At 38.0% G+C, this 26,354-nt stretch overlaps 1 protein-coding gene across 5 annotated transcripts in view; it reads left to right on the top strand.

The window, feature by feature from the left end:
- Positions 1-6,899, top strand: part of AP3S1 (adaptor related protein complex 3 subunit sigma 1) — a 72,660-nt gene extending 65,761 nt beyond the window's left edge. For 2 of the 5 annotated variants that reach the window (XM_032425057.1, XM_032425054.1), the window contains one exon: positions 6,277-6,899. In XM_032425057.1, coding sequence (XP_032280948.1) covers positions 6,277-6,405 — 129 coding nt within the window. In that variant the 3' untranslated portion in view covers positions 6,406-6,899. Of the gene's footprint in view, positions 1-264; positions 306-4,942; positions 4,991-6,276 lie in introns of all 5 variants that reach the window. The other 3 variants (XR_004301902.1, XM_032425058.1, XM_032425055.1) reach the window with 3 other exon arrangements.
- Positions 6,900-26,354: the final 19,455 nt, after the last annotated feature.

The following is a 26,354-nucleotide window of genomic DNA, read 5'->3' as shown; positions in this document are numbered from 1 at the left end:
AGGAGGGTTTAAGCTGGGTGGGAGGATGGTGGGATTTGGGGGAAGTGTAAGAGGCACTCAGGAATCTTCCAAGGAATAAAAGGACTCCCTGGGGGTGGAGGTAGAGGGGTGGGGTTGGGGAGACTTGTTAGCTTTTGTGTATGTCATGTTATTTTTAAGATGCATAAATGGGTCTGAATATAGTCACTACTTTTTTAAAAGTCAGTCTTCTTTTTTTCCGAACATCCTGATCTTTCTAGCTCTTTCCATTCTTCTCTCTTACAGACCTTTATCTTTCAATCTCCCAGACAGGACAGGTAGACAAGGTATTGCTGACTTTGAGAAAACTGTACTTTAACAAAGGGAAAGCAAAATGATGTCAAAGGCAATTAATTATTTAGGCCAGACTCAAAAATTCTTTGTGTTAATGAACCCATGTAGTCCCTGTAGCCTATTTTTCATTCTAGTTTCTCCTTGTAGTTTCTTCATCTTTTATTGGACTTAGTGTATTTTACTAGTGTTTCATTGATGTCATGTTTGTTCTGTTTTGTCTGCCTGCATTGTAAAAGGAAAGTTTAAATTTTTTGTTCTTTTTTTAAACATTGTCATTTAACTGACAAATTACATTTGTAAAAATGCAGGTTTACTTTGTATATAAAAATGTAGAGTTTATTTCAAAAATCATATGTTAGAATTAATCTTAATTTAACTCTCACAGTTCTTTTTCTGTCTTTCTAAATTAGGATTCTAACATAAAATCCCTGGTGGGTTTTGGAAGCTGTGCATTTGAAAACCAAAAGCTGAACCTTTAGAGTTTTGCATACAAAGTGAGAAACAATGAAGGCTTAGAATAGTGACTTTTAAATAGTGCTTTTTTCCCCACATAATGGTTTTCAGGTCCAAAGTCTTAACAGAGTTGCTTTTATGGTTTTAACTAACAAGGGCATATTAAAAGTGGCCAACAAAAAGTGTAAGATAACAAATCTTCTAAAATTGAATTAAAAGTTCTAAAAATTGGAATTAAATATTTTGACCAAAATAAAACGGATTTCCAGGGTAGCAACCTTCTGACATCCAAACACCATAATAAGTGAGACTCAGTAAAATATTGTTAACCTTGGACATTTTTACAAAGCATACTGCCTCTTACTGAAAATGTTTTTAATAGACTCCTAGCTTTATAAAACTAAATTTTCTCTGGCATTTCCTATGTGTTTTTTACACCCTAAGTTAATTGTGTAAATTTTTATTTAAAAATTTCAATCTAAATGGTGATGAACAGCTTTTTTTTGTACAATATTGTACCAAAATGAAAAATGAAAATGCTTATAGGCCTCCATTTAAAAATTTCAAAGTGACGCAAACAATGAGTCGTGGAACGTTACATCAAAAACTAATGATGTACTACTGTATGGTGACTAACATAACATAACAAATAAATAAATAAATAAATAAATAAATAAAATCAATAAAACAAACAAAAAATTTCAAAGTGAAAATACTTTATTGAGTCCCAAAGCGGAAAAAAAATTCTGTAAATTCAACAAGTTGGATTACCCACTTCACTAATTAGAAAAATGCCACTGAGAATTTGGCATTGCTTTTTAGCCACTAAAAGTATCTTTCTGGATGTGTTTGAGAAGTGGCAACATACAGGTGGCTTTTTAATTTCTTATCCCAAGATGGTAGGCTCTGTCATGAAGCTGGGAGTACCACTTGTGGTCCTTAGGTCTGTGTTACTTTATCCCTGGAATAGAAAATACATAATTGTTTCCTTTATTCCACTGATCCAAATCACTGCCAATTTCTGTGGTCTAGTCTTTAATTTATGTTAAATTGTCATTTTCTAGCAAAGAACCACTTGGGTCTTTAACTTCCATCACTAGAACTAGTAGTTAGCTTTCTTCTTCTTTCTTTAAATCAAATATCTATTTTCAAAGAGCAGAGAATAAGAAAAGTGGCCCTAATACAATGATGCTGGAAAGTCAGCTTGTGAATTGGTTCTGCTTCTTACCTTGACATGCTGTTTAGTCTGTTCTTCTACAAAATTATGGTGAGGACCCCTGAGTTCCACTTGTAATGGTTGGAATTAGTTACATTAAATCCATGAATTGGGCATTAATCTGCTGTATTTATTTCACACAGGCAAATGCTGTGCTAGAAATTAAAACTATAACTGAAGATTATATTAAATGGATTATATAATTTGGAAGGCTTTTAAATTTTTAAATATTCTAATTTTGATATAATTTTTTATAAAATGTTATAGTTCTTTCTCACTAGAGGGTTGTCATTAGCATTTCTAACCTTGGAATTGAAATATTAAAGCACTGCCTTTAAAGCAAAGAGCAAGCCTATTACAAATTCCCAGATTAAAAGCTATTCTACCTTACATTCATAAATTAAAATAGTGAATTTTCTATTTTGCTCAAAACATGAATTCAAAAGCTGCCATTATTTTGTTAATGATTTTGAGTCTGAAACCATTTAATACTGTGTTTATTAATGTTGATGTTCTTTCACTTTGCTGTTAGGTCAAAATTATGAATGTGCATATAGCACCTTCCAGCAGGAAGGGTGGGTAAAGTTTTAGTATGTACAAATTATTCCCACTACCATCTTACTCTGCATTTCAAGCTTGAAAAAATATTTTAAGATGGTAGGATACTAATTTATGTCTTAGATTAAATAAATATTTAGATTCTTTCCTTTTCCCCTCGAGAAAGTTAATTGCTTATTGCATGATAAGGAAAAGGGAGCCTTCCGATTCTTTGAAATATATTTTAGTAATGCTGCTTTTTCACTTTTGCTTGCACATATTTTGTTTATTTTTGGGTCTGGCAATTTAAAAACAAAATCAAAAACAAATCATATCCATCCATTATTATCTTTGTGATTCAAGTGCTTGAAATTTCTGAGAGTATGTCTGTATAAGTCTTCTATCTGTTTGGCCTCATTTTGGTATACTTGCAGACTTCATTTTGTTTTCTTTCTCTTAATTCTGTTAATTTATTTAATCTCATGGGAGAGAAAACATGACCATTCTTTTATATACTGTACTTCATTCTTTCATCCAGTTCATACTCTTAACTGCTTTGGATTCATATATTTATTTTTGTTAGTGGAGTTGCTGCAGTTTACCTGCCATGGTGGTGCTCGAGTATAACAACATAGATGGAAGCAAGTTATTTCTCCAGTAGGGTTTCATTCTTTTTATTTCTGCTTTGTGTCAGCTGTGTAATCTTAAATCTTTAAGAGCTATGTTGTACTGTCAGAAATATCTTAATTTTACATTTTAAATTGTACATAATACTAACAAGTCAGGCAAGCTTAATTTCTGTAAATTTTAGTGTTCAAAAAAATTAGTAAAAGTTATCTTGTTGCTTTGAATATATCTTACTGAAAAAAAAATCTTAACTAAGATGAAAATTATTTTATACCTTTCTGTTGGCAAACTGATCTCCTAATGGCAAATTACCTCTTTTACATTTTATTCTTTCATAAAAATGTTTCAGACTTAACTTTCATGGAAGTCTGAAAATGAAATTTGTTTTATAGCAGTTCTGGTGTTGACTACCTGAGAAGTCTTTTATTTTTAAGCCCTACGTTTTTATATAAAACTCATTTTAGCACCTAGTTACTGATCAACAGTTCTTTTTATATTTTTTTATGTTTTATATTCTGCAAAATCTGATTTCTTAAAATGTTAGTTTAGTTAAAAATTGAAGTACGCATTACAATTTTTTTATTTCCTACCATTTTAATTCATGACATACTACACAGAAGTATTGAACATGCTTGAGAAATAATTTGATTCTCTTAATTCATTTGCGTGTTCTGAATAGTGACCATCCTTTGCATGTCTATGGCTTGCTGCTTATGTTTAGAGGAATTGTAGTTTGTTGTACTTAGAAACTTCTTTTGGTTTTACGTAATAAGAACTTGGCACATAAATGCTATTTAAATCAATTGCTATATTGACTTTATGTATTCTCATTAGCAGCCAACAGTCGACACCATCTTTGGTCACAAAGAAACGACTTAATCTAAAGAAATTTAACAGGATGCACTTTTATTCTCATTTTCTTTACTCAAGTTCAGTTTAGCTGTTCATGGTACAGGGTATTATGGAAAAGAAGGCTTCTTGACAATGACATTTAATTTAATACTAAAAAAATTATTTTTACTATTTATAAAAGTAAAATCATAGCATCCAGTAAAACATACACACATATCTACCTTCTCTCTCTCTCTCTCTCTATCTCAATAATAAAAATCCTCTAATAGTTCATGCCTTTTAAAATATTTATATTCAAATATCTTATAAATACTTTTTTTATAGTCTACTCATCATTTGTACCCTGTAGAGACACATCCAAGTAAAAATCGTGGCAAATTGGTTTTTTAATTAGAAAAATTACAAAATCCTTCTATCTGGAAAACTGATACTAGCTCCAGGATGTCTATAATTTTGTAAAATAATTTTTGTTCCTTGGCCGACAACATACTTTTGGGTAAAAGGAAGAGAGCCTTGACAAGATGGTAAACCTCTTTAAACTGGATCTTTCTTTGATCCTAAACCATTCTAAATTTCGGTAGCTAGATGTTGAACTTGAAATAATCAGGTTAAAGACCCTTTTGAATATGATTCATGCTACCCTAAACAATACTTATTCGTATCTCCAACATCTTTGGGGGGTATAAAAATAACTGCATTGCTTCAGGTAGGTATAAATGTAGGGGTCAATCAAAAACAACTTACTTCCATTAAATTATAAAAATTGAATACTCCAGCCCTATTCATTCTTTAATTGGATATGGAGTGTTTCATTTATGTCATTGCCTGTGTGGACCATATCTATTATTAATAATATTTTACTGATTTTTCTATTATTTCCAATTCTGAGTTGATAATCCGTGGCTTTTATTTCATTGCTTAACAATGTTTGTATCCTTTATTCAGCAAATAGTTTACACTGGCCTATTTTGTATCAGTCAAGATTTTTCTCAGGTAACAGCTTTATTATTATTATTATTTTAATTAACAAAAGAGGTAGGATTACATAAGAGAAAAAAACCTAAAATTTCAAAAAGGGACATTAAAACTAGTAATTCTAATTACACAGACATTGTCTCATATATGTGATTTAAGCAAAGTGGAAGATTTGTTTTTGTTACCTAATTGTCTGCTTTTGTCAAGATGATGTATGCCACTGAATTCAGATGTGTTTGTTGACTTTATTATATCACCTGAATAAAAATTGATGAAATCTAAATCTAACTTAAACCGTAAAAGTATGAAGACTCTTGTAGCTATTTGAGAAAGATGATATATATCCCTTTTTCTTTTATTTTTAATCATATTTTCTTTCAAAATTGTTTCACAAAATATAAATATCCCTACTAAGATGAAAGTGAAATATTGTACACTAATGCTACTAGAAGTTTTAAAATTCATTTATTTATATAAATACTATCTTTTGCATTTATGCTGTTCTTTCTCCAAATTTGCATATTGTAAACTGAACCAATGTTGTTGGATCTACTTTATGTGACAGTATTTTTAATCATTCATTGTATTTTTTCTAACACATCGAAGGTTGGAAAGATCCTTTTGTTGCAGTTTAATTTTTAGGCAGAACTTTTCTCTTTGGACTGAGGCTTTACTTTAAAAGCCTGATTCCCGCCCCCCTCCCCGCCCACCGGTGTTTTAGAACTTCCCTAGAAAAGTTTAGAAGAGCCTCCACAATTTAAAATAATTTTAAAAATTTGTTGTTTTGAAATGTTTTAAGGGTTTGGCCCTACGTAAAGAAACTAAACAAGTATGATCTATTACTTTCAGTTTTTATTTCACAGCACATTTTGATAATCAATGCTGTTTTAAAAGCAAAAAAACCCCCCAAATCTATCATGATTGTTGCAAGAGATGTTTAAAAGGAAACTAATGTAAACTATGCTTCGTGCTTATATCATAAGTCAGTAAGTGAAGATATAGGTGAAGATCTAGTTTTTGTCATTTGAATATTGGATGTGACATCTAAGTAGTGCAGGCTAATTTGTGTCTAATTTTTACATTCTTATCATTGCATGTATTCACTGTATTTTTTAATGTGCCAACTGTTTTCTCTTTATAGATTAGAATTTCAAAGTACCCATCCCATACCAATTCAAACTACCATCTGGTCTCTAAGCTTGTTATATGAAAATCTTTTATCATTGTCCTCCATTTTTAGTGTTTTTTGATGAGCTACACCTGAGTTGTACATTTTCTTTTCTTTTATTTGCTTCTGTATACAGGCTGGCTTAGCGGGAGCTCCAGCCCGTGCTGTATCAGCTGTAAAGAATATGAATCTTCCTGAGATCCCAAGAAATATTAACATTGGTGACATCAGTATAAAAGTGCCAAACCTGCCCTCTTTTAAATAAAAAATTAAAAAGGCCACTCCCAGGTAAAATCCAGGGGGAAAAGTCATCTAAGTTTACCATGCAGTTGTTTACCAAAAATAGAGGAGGAGAGTCTTAACTTTTGCTCTTGGATTTAAGTCAAGGTACTGTATAAAAGTTGTGTAAAATCGGTATGGAAGTTCAATGTTGCTTTTCTTGCTCAGTGATTTTGAAGAAATTGGGTAGTTCCAGTGTGATATTTCTTTTTCTTTTCTAAACTGCATTTCTATGCCCACCTAAGGCATGCCTCTATGTATTGGCTGCTACAGTATTTCAAAAAGTGTTTGAGACATTTCTTTAAATTATGTACAATCCAAAATGTTGGTGTTTTGTATGGATCTCAAGTGCAGCATTCCATAATTCTTTGTTATTTGTCACAATTGTTATTTAAAGAACCAAGTATGTATTGCATGAAAACATTATGACCTTTTCCTCTTAGTTTAAATAAACTCCAAGGTAACTGGACTTCTAAAGCACCTTTCTGTTTGCCTGATATCTACTTTAGCAATAATTTTTTTACAACCCTCTGACTCAACAAAGTAAATAAAAGTATATTTTATCACTGTTAAACAGCTGTTGATGTTGATTTATTTAATTCGTACTTATGTTTTTAATATTCAAAAACTTACTAAATTATTCTAAAACTCAGTTATTTCACAAGTCAAGAGGAGTGTATCGGGTAGTGTTGTGTACAGATGTGAGGTGGGAGATGACAGATCTTTTTCTAAAATCCATATTGAGAAATTACAACGCCTACTTTACACAGATAGGTGTAAGTTTTTCATCTGGTCCCTTCTTGCTCAGTTGATGAAAAATAATTTTGGCAAATACCTAGTTGCTTTTGAACACAAAACCCTGTGGGGCTCCACCTGACTGTTCCATCCCAAAGTCAAAGCTAAAGTGTTTGCTTAAGTTTTAACAATCTCCTATTCTGATTTCCCATTATTGGCCCACATTTTCTTATTTGGTCTTACCTTCTGAACCATGAACGAGGTTCCTCTTCCAGTTAGACCAAGGTGGGTATTTCTGTTGTTGTTGTTGTGTTGTTGTTGTTGTTGTTTTACGGTTCTAGTCCTCCCCAAATGTTCTCTTTGACACATTTCCTTAGATTTGTGGCATTTATGAATTTTACTCCATGGGCTCTGGGAGGTAAGAAAAGTCACTTTATTTTTTCTAAATAATATTTATCTAACTCTGAGCTTCCTTCTGTTGAGGCCACAGAAATCCAGTCTGTGATAATTAGGATTTCCATCAGTTCAGAGATGTGTAAAAGTTCTGCAAAGCGGAGCATTCAGGGGGGTCCCTGGTCTTCAGTCATTTGACAAATGTGTTTTGAGTGCCTACTGTGGCAGCTCCCGTGGAGCTGTAAACAGTACCACACAGAGTGCCTGGCAGTATTTCTACTTTTTTTCTCTTCCCTTTGTTTTACGGGGGACAATTGTGAGAAGATTAATTTTGGGTTCGACTAGGATGTGCCAAAATTAGGAAAACTTCTGGGCCAGTTATTGGTTTTACCTCAAGAAATAATTAAAAGGTTTTTTGTCTCTCAATATATTCTAGTAAGAAAAAGAACAGTCCAGAGAAATCGAGTCAATAGGATGACTGTGTATTCGTAGATTTTCCTCAATAAACCAGTCATAAATTGAGGATATCCTAAGTCAAAAATGCATTTTATAAACCTAACCTACTGAGCATCAAAGCTTAGCTCACCCTACCTTAAATGTGCTCAGCGTGTTTACATTAGCTTACAGTTGGGCAAAATCAGCTCACACGAAGGTGATTTTATAATAAACTGTTGAATGTCTCATGTAGTTTATTGAATACTGTACTGAGTGTGAAAGACAGAATGGTTATATGGGTAGAATGGTCCTAAGTGTATTGGTTGTTTTACTTTCGTGATTGCGTGGCTGACTGGGAGCTGGGGCTCGCTGCTGCTGCCCAGCATCACAAGAGAGTATTGTACTGCCTATCACTAGCCAGGGGAAAGATAAACATTCAAAATTTGAAGTATAGTTTCTACTGAATGTATATTGCTTTTGCACCATCATAAAGTCGAAAATTTGTAAGTTGTGCCATTATAATTTGGCGACTTTCTGTATAATAAGATTAACATCCTTTAAATCAATAGGCTGAGTAAAGCAGATTGTTCTTCCTAATGTGGGTGGGCCTCGTCCAATCAGTTGAAGGCCTGAATAGAATAAAAGGGCTGATTCACATCCAAATAAGAGAGATTTCCTTCTACCTAACTGTCTTCAAATTGGAATATCAGCTTTTTCCTGCCTTCAGAAAAACTGACATCAGCTTATCCTGGGTCTCAAGCCTGCCAGCCTTTAGACTGGAATTACACCATTTGGCTCTCCTGGTTCTCAGGCCCTCAAACTTGGACTGGAACTTCATCTTCAGCTCTCTTAAATCTCAGATTGCTGACTCACTCAGAGGATCTTGGGGCTTTTGTCAGCCCTTGTAATCATATAGGCCAATTGCTTTTAATAAATCTCTTTAAATAAAATCATAGTGTTGGTGATATTTTTTAAATAACATAAGAAATGTATTATAAAAGTTTGATTCTGAAGGCAGAAAAAGCCAATGTCCCAGTTTGAAGACAGGCAGGAGGAACTCTCTCTTACTTGGATGAGGGTCAGCCTTTTTTTTGATTCATGTCTTTGGGTAAGGCCCACCCACATTGGGGAGAGCTTTCTGTTTCACTCAGTATACTGACTTAAATGTTAATTTCAACCAAAATCCCTCACAGAAGCACCCACAATGTTTAAGCAAATGTCTGGGCACCCCTGTGGCCCAGTCAAGTGGACACATAAAATTAACCATCACAATAGGCTACCAGTTACCTAAGAAAAAGAATGAGTGTGTGTGTGTATGTAGTGTGTGCATGTATTGTTTATATTTTTAAGTGGAAGGATACACTATATATTTTTAAAAATATTATCTATAGTGAGAGGGAGGAAGCAGGGCAGCAATTTGGGGATGGAAACTGGACTTCTCAGAAGGTTCTCGGGTGCATCCTTTAGGGCCGAAGCACTCATTCCCTCCACGCCTGGTGGAGTGGGTGGCTGAGCACATTCAGCAGAGTTGCCATTAGAATATCCACAAACTGAAGAGAGCTCACTCACCTAAGTCCTGACTCTTCTCCGAAGACATCCCACATCCAAGTTATAAAAGCCCAGACCCCTTGCCCAAGGCGGGACAACTCTGAAAGGCCATCCCAGCTTCAGTGCTACCCATGCAATCAGCTGAGGCCTTTGTTGTGACTGCATTGCTACTTAACTCTTTTTGTCTGCCTCATTGTACTTCCTGCAGACACTCACAGGTTTTGATCCCGGTGGCATACCGCAGTGGATGTCCTGCATGCAAATCTCCATCTCAGTCTGTTTTTTCAGGGAAGCCCATCTAAGGCAGCAATAGCCAAGAATGGTCTCAGGAAGCAGATTCTAAAATTTTGGAGCTGGATCACCCACTGGCAGGCTGGCAGTGGAGGTTCCCGTTACCGGTGGCACATGGAGCATGGATCACCATCAGCATGCCATAGCAATGTAATTGTTGAAACTTTCACTGGTGCTTAACTGGCGTGGGATACTGGGAATGCTCTGGTAGGGACAATGTCTCAGGCCTCGGAGAAGTTCAAGAGAAGTAGTAATTACAAAGAGTGTGGATTTGGATGTTGGTTGTTGGGGGCAGTCAGTGCATTCGAGAAATGCTGAGGGTGATTAATCACCAATTAAAGGCTGTGTATGAAAGCCAGAGGGCCTCCTTGACAGCATACAAAGACTCTCATCTCCTGCAGCTGGAGGATGGAAAATGCTGAGGATCAGGGCAGGACTTGAAGATTGGCAGTTTTCAAGAGAAGACTGGATTCCAGCACCATCATATCTGCTAAGCCAAGGTCAGGGACATGGTTGGAAAGAAGTAGGACCTGAAACTTGGGATGAGGACATCTGGGTTAATGCACCCGAAAATCTTGGATATGGACCTGCAGAAAGTAGCCCCCTTCTTCCTGTTAAGCTTCTACGCACTGCCTTCCTTTTCTTTGCTTGAAGAGGATGCATTAACTTCTACCTCGCAGGATAACATGTACCCTCCTCAGGATTGCCTCACCTGCTCTGACACTAAGCCAATAACTAGGGTGCAGAAGACCCAACACAAGGCTCAGTCCGGTGCTGGGCCTGCCAAAGTTGCTGTAAAACTTTGCCCAAATAAACTCAGAGGAGCCAAGAGAGAGTACATATGAGCCTGGATCCTGAGCATTCTGGGTCAAGGGGGGGGAAGGAACATAAAGTTGGATGAGAGAGAGTTTATTTATATGTAAGCACTTTCCAATTATAAAAGATTTAGCTCTGGCAGAGACCCAAGGAGACAGTGCCCATACATGGCTAGGGTAGTTCTTGGAAACTTGGAGAGAGCCTTAGCCACCTAGCTTGGCCCAGCTAAGTATCACAGAACTTCCAAGGCAGAAAAGGGAAAAAGGGATCAAGAAGCTTGAGGAGGTATGTGCATTAGACTGAATATACTGTAATGTAAGACAACACAGAGGTTCTCCATTTACCATAGCAACAAGGAATGTTCTGTTTAAAGGAACGCTATCATTTAGAAGCTCAGTACAGGCTGTCTTCTGAAGGCCAGGGCTGATGGTGGGAAATGCTGTTACAGAGTTGAGCCCTGATAGCAATGAGGATGATGAGATCCTGCAATAATAGATTCCAGGTTGTGGCACTTAACCATCAGGAGCAACGTGGGTAAATTATCTTAACTGCAAGGTCAGGGTGGCTGGCAGCCAAAGGTCCTGATTTGCAGGGAGCAGATCTACCTCTCTGTAGAGATAGTTAGCGGGGCACAGCTTCAGTAGGTACAAGATAGATGGTCAGCTTGGTAAGGGCATTGGCCAATCTATATAGCCAAAAGAAATAAAAAAAAAAAATGATCGGGAGGCCGGGAGCACCCACCACAATAAAAAGCCATGAACTCTTATCCAGGTTCTGATTCTCAGCCGGTTCTCAGACCCAGAGCTCACTCCCTGACAGAAACACCAAATCTCCAGGAGGAAAAGACCTTGATTACCATGGCATGTGCCTATGGTGTGCTTCCCCAAAGGAACTTAGTAGTAACCATACCCTGGGAAATGGAAAATAAACCCAATATTCTGAGTAGTATTGGGCACAGTTTCCAAGGTGACAGTGATAACTCGGGATCAGACATGACATGCCCTTGCCCCCATTACAATGGGGTCATATAGGGGCTAGGTAATAAATTCAGCCCTGGCCCAGGTCTAGCTCCTAGTCTACTGGGTTCAAAAATCCACCTAGCGGTCATTTTCCCAATCCCTGAATATATCTGACTGGCATCGACACAATGTTTGGGGAAAAAATGCTCCTAGTGGTTCCTTAGTCTGTGGAGTAAGAGCTACTGTAGAAAGGAAGACTAAGTGGAAGCTTTGAAATTGCCTCCATACTCTCAGCCATGACAGGAAATAGAAATATTATATCTTGGGTAGAAGAGAAAGATCTAGAAGAGAAAGACCTCAATGGGGCAAGAATGGTGGTCTCCACTGCATACCGCCTGAATTGTCTAGTCTGTTCCCTACAAATGGATCTTGGAGGATGACGAGGCCACTGCAAACTTGACCAAGTTGTCACTGCTGTACCAGATGTGGTAACTTTGTTAGGGGAGGTTAACACAGCCTCATGTTGGTGGAATATGGCCACCAATCTGGTAAATGCCTTCTTTTTCACCCCTGTTAGGAGGGACAGAAAGTTGATGTTATGGATACACAACAGTGTACCATAAATGTTAACTCACCTGCCCTCAATAATAATACAGTCACAAAGGATCTGGATCATCAGCTGACCTTATATCACATTGGTTCACATACCAATGACATTGTGTTACTTGAGCTGGATGAACAAGGAGTTGCAAGCACATTGAAGGCCTTGAAGATACATGCCCTCCCTGGTAATGAGCCCTATGAAGAATCAGGGGCCTACCATATCAGGAACATTTTTAGGGATCCAGTAATCTAGGATATTCCAGGATACCCCTTTCAAAGTAAAAAAGTATTTAACAACTCCCCCACTCTGAGGCAAGCACAGTGGTTGGTAGGCCTCTTCAGACTCTGGAGGCAGCATATTTCATATTGGAAACACTGTTCCAGCAAATTTACACAAATAACTTCTAGCTTTGAGTGAGGCCCAGAACAGAAGAGGGATCTGCCATAGGTTGCAATGCAAGTGATCCTTCCTCTTGGACCACATTGCCTTACAGACCCAATGATAGAGGAGGTGTCAGCGATGGAAAAAGATGCCGTGTGGTGTCTGTGACATGACCCAGTTGGAGAATTACAACATAAACTTCCTATGAGTCTGCAACCATACCTTGCCCCCTGCATTGGAAAATTACACATCATTTGAAACACAGTTCCTTGGGTGCTACTGGGCCCTGGTTGAGATAAGCATCTGATCTGGGAAATGATCATACATCCAGAATGGAGCTAGGATCCGCCAGACTCACAGAAGTCTGGTTAGGTGGACCCAGCAACAATGTGTAGGAAGATGCGAGTGGTACGTGGGAAAGGATGGGGTCAGAGGGCACAGATAAGCTGCACAAGTCCTGGCCCCAATTTCATTTTCCGCTATTGACCAGTGCCTCTCCATCAGCTCCAGGGAAAGATAATGGTGAGGAGAAATCCTTCCCATGCTCAAAGCTTTGGGTTGTATACATGGACATCCACTATGTGAAAAGTGGCCCAGGATTCACCGGCAGTAGCTGATGGTTTGGCTGATTAGCCAAAGGCCTGGAAAGAGAAAGCTTGGAAGATGAGGGATGAGGACGTTTGGGGAAAAGGCGTGTGAATAGCTCCATAGGAATGAGCATGAAAACACGAAGATTGTTGAATCCTGTTAGCCATCAGAGATCATCTGTCACAGAAGAGACACTGTACTACCAAACAGATTGACTCAGCAAAGTGTTGGTGTGCCTCTGTTCCTGGCCACTACAGTGTTGGTACAATGGGAGCTTGAACAGAGTAGTGGAAGGGTGGAGGTTACACATGGGTCCAACAGTGTGGGCTCCTTCTCACCAAGGCTGATTTAGCTACCGTTTGTGTCAAATTCTCTACCTGCCAGTAACAGACCAACACTGAGCCCCTGATAACAGCACCTTCCTTTGTGGAAACCAGGCAGACACTTGGTGGCAGGTAACGTTGGAACCCTTCCATCTTAGAAAAGGGAGTGAATTAATCCTGACTAGAATTGACACACATTCTGGCTATGAGTTTACCTTTCCCGGCCCCATGGCCTCCACCAACATCACTATCCAAGGACTTACAAAGGGTTTGATTGGTCCACTACATAGGATCCTACGTACCATGGTAAAGAACCCAAGAATCCACTTTACAGCAAAGGAGGCACAGCAGTTAAGCACAGAACAATGAGACGGACTGATCCTGTCATTTGCTACCAAACTCAGAAGCCACTGGACTGATAGAATGATGGAACAGCTTTTTTCAAAGGCACACAGGAGGCAACAGGTTGGAGATAATCCTGCAAAGATGGGACGACGTTCTCCAGGATGTAACATATACTCTGAATCAACGATCATTATATGGTACTCTGCTCTCAATAGGTATACCACATGGGTCCAGGTACCAAGGGGTGGAAGTAAGCATAGCACTCCCAGTGACCCACCAGGGGAATTTCTGCTTCCTCTTCTCACAACTCTAGGATCTATGGATATAGAGGTCTCGTTGGCTCCCAAAAAGGAAACCCTTCCTCCAGGGGCACAACGAGAGTCTTTTAAACTTCAATCTACAGCTGCCTCCCATTCATTCCAGGCTCCTCATATCAAACAACCAGTTGGCAAAGAAAAGAGTCCCTGTCCACCACTCCTCCACAGCTCATTGACGTCTGACCAAAAGAGTCTTTCAGAGCACCAAAAGTAATAACTGTCATGACTCAACCAGTGAAAATCACAACTATTTTGGGAGATTGTTGGATTTCATTAGGACCCGGCTGCTGGCTTTCCAGCTGCTGACAGCACAGCTCACTCAATGCAACTCCAAACCCAGATGTTAAAATATACTAGGGGGAGGGGTGTGGAGAGAGAGGGGGAGATATCAAATTGAAGAGAGAGAAATTGATTATTGCAGGTGAAGAAGAGGTGAGGGTACCTATCAGGCTCCCACCCATGCCTGATCACAGAATTTCTGTGTCAGAATTACCTTTGATAGGTTGCTCCCTAAAAATAAGTGGGGAGAGATGTCAGCATCATGGAGGGGGGTGGGATGTTCCTCCTTGTTCTCTCCCCGCCACCTCTGCCGCCACCGCCACCAACCCTTTTTTTAAACAATTAGAAAATTGTGCACGAACAAAAGTGCCTCGCTGGGTGCTATTGGACCCAGCACCCTACACCAAGAGATGACTCTCAACCTACCTATGCTTCCAAAGATGGACAAACACCTGGTAAAGGCTGTGGATCCAAGGTAGTCCTGTGGACCCCTGTTTGCCCCAGCAAGGGAAAAAACCTGGAGTGTGCTGGCCTATTCAGATACACACAGGCAAGAAAGAATTTGTAGAAATCCAGTCTGCTTGTGGGGAAATTACAGCACACCTTTGGAACAGGAAGGATGAGTTTGGACACAGCGGAGAGGGAGAAGCTCCACCAGAGCCCACATGGGGCTAAGCTGTCAAGTGTTGGCGGCCTTTCTTGTGGAGAAGACAGAAAGCTGTAAGTGCCTGACTACCCCAGTTTTGCGGGTCATGGCGCGCATTTCCCTCCAGTAGCACCCAGAGGCAGGACATCCACGAGTGGGGGGAGGGAGGAGAAAGGGAAGGAAACAGGTAAGAATATCAAAGGGCATTGAAGGAACATGGTTCCTACTGACTGCTTTGGGACTTCACCAGGAAGTTGGTCCACAACCTTTTGGAGCATCCCGCTTAACCTCCCCACCCCACCCCCACTCTGTGGCCTGATCCTTGTTAGTGCTTCCAAGTCAGGGTTGGTGAGAGCAGGTCCAGTATTCGCAGTGCTCTCAGAAAAAATGGATCTGTGGGCAAGGGCGATACCACAAACTGGAACTGTAAAGTCATCTTCTGGAAAACGAAAGAGAGGCTTGTTGAGTTATAAGCCTAAGAAACGATGCAAAAGCTTAAGAATTCTGCCACAAGAGGGAGGAAGGATAGTGGAGCCAGGTCAACCCATTCAAAAGCTGAGGAAACCCCACCTGAAACTAATAATACACTATATGTTAACTTATTTGAATTTAAATAAAACCTAAAAAAAAAAAAACTGAGGAAACCCCAGTTATAGCAACTCCAATGATCACTACCCAATCTGAAGCAATCAATAAAGATTTAAGAAGGTGTGGGTTTCAAGTGGGAAAACAGCAATGCAAAAATATAAGGAACATGAAAAATCAAGAAAATATGTCAACCCAAGAAGATATAAATAATTTCCCAACAGCTCAGTGCATAGCTGCAGAATACTGTGATTTGACTGGTAAAGGAAGAATTCAGGATAGTTATTTTGAAGAAATTCAGTGAACTACAAGAAAACTCAGTTCAATGATAATAGGGAAAAAAACAGCTAAACAACTGAACAACTAAAATGAACTCTTCACCAAAGAGATAGAAATTATAGGAAAGAATCAAAGTCTGGAGCTGGAGAATTCAATGAGTGAGACGAAGAATATAGTAGCATGGCAGCAGAGTCATGCAAATGGAAGCTAGAATTAGTGAGTTAGAGTTAGAGGATAGGAATTTAGAAATAATTCAGAAGTGAACAAAGAAAAAAGGAATAAAAAAGAGCAAAGCCTGAGTGATCTATGGGACTCAGTCAAAAGGACAAATATGAGAATAATTGGGATGCTAGAAGAAGAGAGGGAGAAGGAGACAAAATGTTTATTTAAAGAAATAATAGGGATGCCTGGGTGGCTCAGTCGGTTAAGCGTCTGCCTTCAACTCAGGTCATGATCGCAGGGTCCTGGGATCAAGTCCCACATCGGGCTCCTTGCTCAGCGGGGAGCCTGCTTCTCCCTCTCCCTCTGCCTGCTGTTCCCCCTGTTTGTGCTCTCTCTCTCTCTGACAAATAAATAAAATCCTTAAAAATATATTTTAAAAAATAAATAATAGCTGAAAACTTTCTAAACCTGGGAAAAGACTTGGGCATCCAAGTTCATGAACCTAATAGATCACCAATTTACATAACAATAACTAATTAGACATCCATCCATGAACAAAAGGTAGGCATAAACAGAGGGAAAAATAAACAATGGATAGACAAAACAACCAGAAAGCAATAGATAAGATGGCAATAGTAAGTCCTTACCTATCTATAGTTACTTTAAATGGATTGAATTTATGAATTTATGAAAAAGATATTCCATGCAAGTAGAAATCAAAAGAAAGTGGGGTAGTTATACTTATGTCAGACAAAACAGACTTTAAACCAAACATGGAAACAAGAAACAAAGTCATTATATAATGATGAAAGTGTCAATACACCAAGAAGATCTAACAATCATAAATATGTACTCACACAACATTGGTGCACCTAAATCTATCAAGCAAATACTAATAGATCTGAAGGGAGAAATAGACAACAATATAATAAGAGTTGGGGACTTCAATACCCTACTTTCAGCAATGATAAATTATTGATAAATTATTCATTCAGATAGAAAATCAACAAGGAAACATTGGAATTGAATCATACTTTAGACCAAATGGACCTAACAGTCCTATGTAGAACATTCTATCCAATATTGGCAGCAGAATACACATTCTTCTCAAGTGCACGTGGAACATTCATCATAATAGATCATATGATAAGGCAAAAGACAAGTTGTACCAAATTTAAGAAGACTGAAATCATACTAGCTATCTTTTCCAACCACAATGATATGAAACTAGACACTAGTAAATAACAAGAGGAAAGCTGGAAAATCTACAAATATGTGTAAACTAAACACGCTTCTGAACAACTAGTGGGTCAAAGAAGAAATGTCTTAAAACAAATGGAAATGGAAACACAACATACCAAAATTTATGGGATGCTGGCAAAGCAGTTCTAAGAAGGAAGTTCACAGTGTTAAATGCATCCATTAAAAAATTAGATTTCAAACAACCTAATTTACATCTCAAGGAACTAGAAAAAGAAGAATTAAGCCCAAAATTAGTAGAAAAAAGGAAATAATAAAGACCAGAGAAGGGGCGACTGGGTGGCTCAGTTGGTTAAGTGACTGCCTGCGGCTCAGGTCATGATTCGAGGTCCTGGGATTGAGCCCAGAGTCAGGCTCCCTGCTCAGCGGGGAGTCTGCTTCTCCCTCTCCCCCTGACCCTCCCCCCCCCACCATGCCCTCTCTCTCTCTCAAGTAAATAAATAAAATCTTTTTAAAAAAGACCAGAGAAGAAATAAGTGAAATAGAGAAAAGAGAAACAATAGAGAAGACCAACAAAACTGAGTTGGCTTTTTGAAAAGATAAAAATGTCCAAACTTTTAGTTAGACTAACCAAGGAAAAACATAGAACACTCAAATCAGACACAAAAGAGGGCACATTACAACTCATACTGCAAAAACATACAGAACCATAAGAGACTACTATAAACAATTATATGCCAACAAATTAAACAACCTAGATAAATTCCTAGAAACACACAACACTGAGTCAGGAAGAAACAGAAAGTATGAACAGACCAGTAAGTAAAAGAGATGGAATCAGTAATCAAAAACTTTCCAACACAGAGGACTAGACAGCTTTCCTGGTGAATAACAGCAAACATTTAAAGAAGGATGAATGCCAATCGTTCTCAAAAATCTTCCAAAAAACTGAAGAGGAGGGAACACTTACAAACCCGTTAGGCAAAGCCAGCCTTACCCTGATACCAAAGTCAGGTAAGGACACTACAAGAAAAGAGAACTATACAAACTATAGATCGGTATCCCTGATGAATGTAGATGCAAAAATTCTCAACAAAATATAAACAAACTTAATTTAGGAATATTATGCATCATGATCGAGTGGGATTTGTCCGTAGGATGTGAGGAGGGTTCAACATACACAAATCAGTAAGCGTTTTACACCACATTAATAGAATGAAAGATAAAAATCACATGCTCATCTCAATAGATGCGGAAAAAGCATTTGACAAAATACAATATTCTTTCATGAGAAAAACCCTCAATAGATTGGGTATAGAAGTAACATACATAAAGGCCATGTATGACAACCTCATAGCTAACATTATACTCAATGGAGAAAAGTTGAAAGCTGTTCCCCAAGATCGAGAACTAGAAAATGATGCCCACTCTCACCATTCTTATTCAACATAGTACCAGAAAGTCCTAGCCAGGGTAATTAGGCATAAGCAAGGGTAATCAGGCAAGACTAAATAAATAAATAAATAAATAAATAAATAAATAAATAAAAGGCATCCAAATTGAAAAGGAAGAAGTAAAATTGGTATTATTGATAAATTGATATTATTTGCAGATGATACGATTTTCCATAGAGAAAATCCCAAAGACTCAACGAAAAAACTACTGGTACTAATCAACAAATTTAGTAAGGTTGAAGGATATAAGATCAACATAGAAATCAGTTGGATTAAAATGTTTGGAAAAGCAAACAAAGAAAAATATCCCATTCACTCCAAACCAACAAAATACCTAAGAATAAATTTAACTAAGGAAGTGAAAAATCTATACAATGAAAACCATAGGACTTTGTTGAAAGAAATCAAAGAAGACTCAAACAAATGGAAAGACATTTTGTGTTCATGGATTGGAAGAATTAATATAGTTAAAATGTCCAAACTACTCAAAGTCCCATTACCCATACTACCCTATTGTTTATTTTCACCTTTGCTAGAGTATTGTGCACTTTCATTTACTTTTATATAAGTAATTAGCATCTTTTCATTTCAGCTTGAGGAACATCTTTGAGCATTTCTTGCAAGGCAGGTCTAGTGGTGGTGAACTCCCTCAGTTTTTATCTGGGAAAACCTTTATTTCTCCTTCGTGTCTGAAGGATAACTTTGCCATAAAAGTATTCTTGGCTGGCAATTTTTATTTTTCATCACATTTTGAATGTCATTCTGTTCTCTCCTGGATTGTAGCATTTCTGCTGAGAAATCTGCTGACAGTCTAATGGGGGGGTTTCTTTGTAGGTTGTTTTCTTTTTACCTATTGCTGCCTTTATGATTTTCTATCATTGATTTTTGACCATTTCATTGTAATGGAGAAGGTCTTTTCTGCATTGATATAAGGTGTTCTATTAGGTTCCTGGACTTGTATGTCCAATTCCTTCCCCAGGGTTGGGAAGTTCTCTGCTATTATTTCTCTAAATATACTCTCTGCTTCCTTTTCCCTCTCTTCTCCATCTCGTAGACCAGTTGTTGTTTTATTTGTATTTCTTATCATATCTAATAGCTCTCATAGGGTGTCTTCACTTTTTTAAACTCTTAGTTCTCTCTCCTCTTCTAACTGAATTGTTTCTAAATTCTTATCCTCCAGATCACTAATTCTTTCTTCAGTCTGATCTGCCCTATTTCTTAAGCTCTAATGCATTCTTCACTGGATTCATTGAATTCTTCAGCTCCAGAATTTCTGTCTGGTTCTTTTTAAATTTTCAGTTTCTTTGGTGCAGAACTCCTCCGAAGAACTCATTGCTTGTAATCCTGAGTTTATTTAATTGCCTGTCTGCATTTTCTTGTGAGTTGTTGGATCTCTTCATAACTGCTATTTTGAATTCTTTAACAGTTAGATTGCAATATTCTGTGTCTTTGGGTTTGGCTGCTGGAGAATTATCATTTTCTTTTTGTTATACCATACTACCGTGATTTTTCATAGTGTTTGATGAAATGTGCCTCTGCTGTTGCCTCTGATATAGCACACACTTGTCTTCGTTCACTTTGACATTCCGATTCAACAGACTAGCAGCTCGAAACTCTTGTTTTCCACGAGATGGCAGTATATCTCAAGTTTTTGGTATCTCTTTACCTGATTGGCTCTGGGGCTGCACTGAGGAGGGCACACTTAAAAAAAGCTGGTAGAGAGAAAAGTGGTGGAGGGGGGTGGGGTGGGGAAGGGTGTGGACGTAGCCGCTGGGGCTTTGTGGGTGCCCACTGCCTGAAAGGGGGATCCTCCAGCAGGGGTACTGCCAGAGTTTTATGGGTAGACCTTCTGCTGAAACCTTGAAGCAGGCAATGGGTAACTCCCTCCTTCAAAGTCTTGGTTAATCTTGTTTGTGTCTTTCCCTTTTCACTCTTCTCCTTACCCCCCAGTAATGGAGGTCCATTTTCAGAAATCTACACTGCTGGAAAGAAAGAGGTTCCTCCATCTGTGACCTACTCAGCCAGGTGGTCAGTCAGCCACACCTGTTTTGCTTTCTACTTCCTTTGTGTGGGAGGTCACTGTTGTTGCTGCTGGCAAAATCCAAGGGCACTGCAGTGTCACCCTGGGCAATCGGACTGACTCCTTGAGATCCTCCTCCTCCTCTGTCTCCAAACTCATCTCTGTTCTGCTCCGATGGCATGCCTGCTTCTCCATCAGGCTGGCTAGACCGCCACACATTTTTTATGTCCCTTGCATGTCTGCACTGTTTGGTACTCTCCATTTTTTGCTTCCCGCCCCCCCACCCCCCTTATTGTGTCAAGTGAGGATGGGGCAGACTCACTGACTCCCTTAAATCCACAGTACCCTTCAGGTTTCAGTGCTTCTACTTTCTGAATCACAGTTGGTAGAAATCTGTGTGCTCTGGTTTAAAGTGCAGAGGCACTTTTGTTTCATTATGAATGACCAATCAGTTGCAAATAAAAGGGGAAAGGAAAAAGGAATAACTCATGTTGCCATGATGCTGACATCACCCCACCCAAAGCCATCTATAGATTCAACACAATCCCTGGCGAAATTCCAATGGCATTTTTCGCAGAAAGACAAAAAAAATCCTAAAATTTGTATAGAACCACAGAAGACCCCACATATCCAAAACGATCATGAGAAAGAAAACAAAGCCAGAGGTATTACACTTTCAGGTTTCAAACTGTACTACAAAGCTATAGTAATTAAAACAGTATGGCACTGGCATAAAAATAGACACATGGACCAATGGAACAGCATAGAGAGCTCAGAATTAAACCCCTACATATATAGTCAACTGATATTTGACTAGGAGCCAAGAACCCCTAATGGGGATAGGATTGTCTTTTCAACAAATGGTGCTGGGAAAACTGGATAAATGCATGCAGAAAAATGAAATTGGACCTGTAGCTTACACCACTCACAAAAATCAACTTGAAGTGACTCTGGAAAACAGTATGGAATTTCCTCAGAAATTTTGAAAAATAGAACTACCTTATGATCCAGCAATTGCACTACTCAAAGAATACAAAAATACTAATTCAAAGGGATATATGCAACCCATTGTTTATAGAAGCATTATCTACAATAGCCAAATTATAGAAACAGCCCAAGTATCCATCAACAGATGAATAGATAAAGAAGATGTGGTGTATATATATACAATGGAATATTACTCAGCCATCAAAGAGAATGAAATCTTGCCATTTGCAATGATGTGGATGCATCTAGAGTGTATTATGCTAAGCGAAATAAGTTAGTCAGAGAAAGACAATACCATATGATTTCACTCATATGTGGAATTTAAGAAACAAAACAAATGAGCAAAGGGGAAAAAAAGAGAGCAAGGCAAGACAAGAAACAGACTCTTAACTATAGCGAACAAACTGATGGCTACCAGGGGAGAGGTCGGTGGGGGGGATGGATGAAACAGGTGATGGGATTAAGCAGTGCACTTGTGATGAGCACCCAGGACTGTATGGAAGTGTTGAGTCACTATATTGTACACCTGAAACTAATATTACACTGCATGTTAAATAACTGGAATTTACACAAAAACTTAAAAAATATTAACTTGAAGTGGATCATAGACTTAAACATATGACCTGATACCATAAAATTCCTAGAAGAAGACACAGGGATGAAGCTCCTTGACATTTACTGGCAATGATTTTTTGGATATGATTCCAAAAGCACAAACAACAAAGGTAAAAATCAACAAGTAGGACTACATGAAACTTAAAAGCTTCTCCATAGCAAAAGAAGCAATCAACAAAATGAAAAAGGCAACCTACAGAGTGAAACATTTGCAAACCGTGTGTCAGACAAGGGGCTAATATTCAAAATATATAAAGAACTCACAACTCAATAACAATAAAAAATGATTTAAAAATGGGCATTGGAACTAAATAGACATTTTTCTAAAGAAGACATCCAAATGACTAACATGAAAAGATGCTCCACATTACTAACCATTAGGGAAATGTAAATCAAAACCACAATGCGATCTCACCTTACACTTGTTAAAATGGCCATCATCAAGAAGACAGAAGATAACAAGTGTTGCTGAGGATGTAGAGAAAAAGGAAACCTGTGCACTGTTGGTGGGAATATACAATTGCCCCACCACTACAAAAAACAGTATGGAGGTTCCTCAAAACATTAAAAACAAACCTATCATATGATCTAGCAATTCCGCTTCTGGGTATATATGTAAAGGAAATGAAAACAGGATATTTAAGAAACATATGCACTACAATGTTTATTGCAGTATTACGCACCACAGCCAATATATGGAAACAACTTAAGTGCCCATAAAAGGAAGAATGGATAAGATATATATATATATATATATATATATATATATATATATATATATAGTGAAATATTTGCAGCCATGAGAAAAAGGAAATCCTGCCATTTGTGACAATATGGATGGACATTGACATTATGTTAAGTGTGATAAGTCAGAGAATTCTGTATGACATTACTTATATATGGAATCTAAAAAAGCTGAACTCATGAATACAGAGAGTAGAGTGGTGGTTATAAGGGGCTGAATGGTGAGGGAATAGGAGAGATGTTTAATGATACAAACTTGAAACTAGTAGAAAAATAAATCCCGTACAAAATTAGTACCCAGGAATCAGTGGCATTTCTATACATTAATGATGAAGTAGCAGGAAGATAAATTAAGAAAATAATTCCATTTATAATTGCACCAAAAACAATAAAATACCTAGGATTAAACCAAGGAAGTGAAAGAGCTGTACTCTGAAAACTATAAAACACTGATAAAAGAAATTGAAGACAACACAAACAAATGGAAAGATAGTCCATGTTCATGGATTGGAAGAATTTATGTCATTAAGATGTCCATACTGCTCAAAGCAATCTATAAATTCAGTGATATCCCTATCGAAGTACCAACTCACAGAACTAGAACAAATAATACTAAATTTGTACAGAATCCAAATAGCCAAAGCAATCTTGAGAAAGAAAAACAAAATTGGAGGTATCACAATTTGAGATATCAAGATACACTACAAAGCTGTAGTAATCAAAATAGTACGGTACTGGCACAAAAAAAGACACATAGATCAATGAAACAGAATAGAGCCCAGAAATAAACACATGGTCAATTAATCTATGACAAAGGAGTCAAGAATATACTATGGGGAAAACACAGTCTCTTCAGTCAATGGTGCTGGAAAAACCTGGACAGCTATGTGCAAAACAATGCAACTCTACCACTTTCTAACACCATACACAAAAATAAACTCAAAATGGATTAAAGACCTAAATGTGAAACCTAAAACCATAAAAATCCTAGAAGAGAGCACAGGTAGTAATTTCTTTAGCATTGACTATATAGCAACATTTTTCTAGACATGTCTCCTTAGGCAAGGAAGCAAAAACAAAAATAAACCATTGGGACTATATCAAAATTAAAAGTGCTTTTGCACAGTGAACGAAATCATCAACAAAACTAAAAAGCAACCTACCAAATGGGAGAAGATGTTTGCAAATGATCTATCCAATAAGGGGTTAATACCCAAAATATATAGAGAACTTATACAACTCAACACCAGGAAAACCAAACAATCCAATTAAAAAATGTGCAGTGGACGCAAATAGACATTTTTCCAAAGAAGACATATACAGATGGCCCACATACACATGAAAAGATGCTCAACATCACCCATCATCAGGGAAATGCAAATCCAAACTACAATGAGATATCACTTCATGCTTGTCAGAATGGCTAAAATAAAAAGGACAAGAAATAGCAAGTGTTGACAAGGATGTGGGAAAAAAGGAACCCTAGTGTGCTGTTGGAATGTAAATTCGTGCAGCCACCATGGAAAACAATATGCAGTTCCTCAAAATATTAAAAATAGTAATACCTTATGACCCAATAATTCCACTACTGTGTAATATGCACCCCTGTTATTGCAGCATTATTTATAGTAGCTAGATATGGAAACAACCCAACTGTATGAGTGTGTGTGTGTGTGTGTATAGACATAGATATAAATGATATAGATACATACACACTGGAATATTACACAGCCATAAAAAGGGATGAGATTTTTTTTTTTTTTTTGCCATATGTGACTACATGGATGAACATACAGGGTATTATGCTAAGTAAAAAGTCAGCCTGAGAAAGAAAGATACCATATGGCTTCACTTATATGTGGAAACTAAAAAGCAAAACAAATGAATAAACAAAAAGCAGAATCAGACCTATAAATGCAGAGATCAAGCTGACGGTTGCCAGAGAGGAGAGGCATGGGGGGATGGACAAAATGGGTGAAGGGGAGTGGCAGATACAGGCTTCCAGAATGGAATGAATAAGTCATGGAAATAAAAGGCACAGCATAGTGAATAGAGTCAGTGATCTTGTAATGGCACTGCATGGTGACAGATGGTGGCTACACTTGGGGTGAGCACAGCTTAATGTATAGAGAGGTTGACTCACGGTTGTGCACCCAAAACTAATGTAACATTTTGTCAACTTTACTTAAATTTAAAAATTAAATAAATTAATAGGAAGAAGGACACTTGGGTGGTGGAGAAAAAAAGAAAACAGAAGAAGTCCTAGAGATCTAATGTACCAGTGTAATGATTGCAGAGAACAAGGTTGTATTATAAAAATCGACCTTGCTAAGAGACAAGATTTTAGTTAATCCCACCACAGAAAACAAATGCTATGTGATGAGACAGAGGTGCTAACAGCCTTGGCAATCATATTGCATTATGTAAATGCATGAAGTCAACAAGTACACCTTAAATTTGCACAATAGCAAATATATGTCAAATATATTTCAGTTTTTAAGAAATGGATAGGGTTGGAAAAAGGAAAAAGCAACTCCCAGACCCCTCGCATTTCAACCGTCCATTATTGCAACTAGCCATTGCCTCCCCTTGGAGCCCACTGCAAAATAAACTTTGGGCAGTGCTCGAAAGAATCACATGCACTGCATGTTCCAGAATGATTAACTGCACGGCCTCTAGAGTCAAATGGTCTGATTCCTAATTCCCGCGAGGCCCCTTGTTAATCCAAATACTCACTCTCTCTAAGCCTCAGTTTTCTCTTGTGTAAGTGGGAATACCAATGGTATTTACCTCATTGAATTACCGTGATGACCACATGAACTAATCTATGAGGTGTGCCTAACACAGTGCCAAACCCAAGGTCAGCATTTAATGAAATCAAGCCTTTTTTCTTTTTTTCTTTTTTTTATTTATGTGCCCTTGCTCCAGAGGGAGCTACGTACAAATCCGGAAGGAGCCGGACTGGTTAGTCAAGAATGTTTTTCACTTGCAAGGGTTTGCTCTGCTTGGAACGTTGCCGTTCTGGAACCTTTCTCTCTCAGACAACCCTCCTTCACTCAGACAACCCTCCTTCACTCTTCAAGCTCCTGAGTTCTGGTTTTGCTAAAACCTCCTGTCACCACTACTCCAACCAAACCCCCAACCCCTGGGCTTGGGGAGGGAGTACACATTGCAACACAGAAATTAAGATCAGAGTGCTTTCCACTGTCAAGTTGTCTTAGTTTCAGGA

Source organism: Phoca vitulina, unplaced genomic scaffold, assembly GCF_004348235.1.
Source record: "Phoca vitulina isolate PV1807 unplaced genomic scaffold, GSC_HSeal_1.0 scaffold32, whole genome shotgun sequence".
Lineage (NCBI taxonomy): Eukaryota > Metazoa > Chordata > Mammalia > Carnivora > Phocidae > Phoca > Phoca vitulina.
The sequence above is the reverse complement of the archived record's forward strand: the minus strand, read 5'-3'. Positions and strand labels throughout refer to the sequence as shown.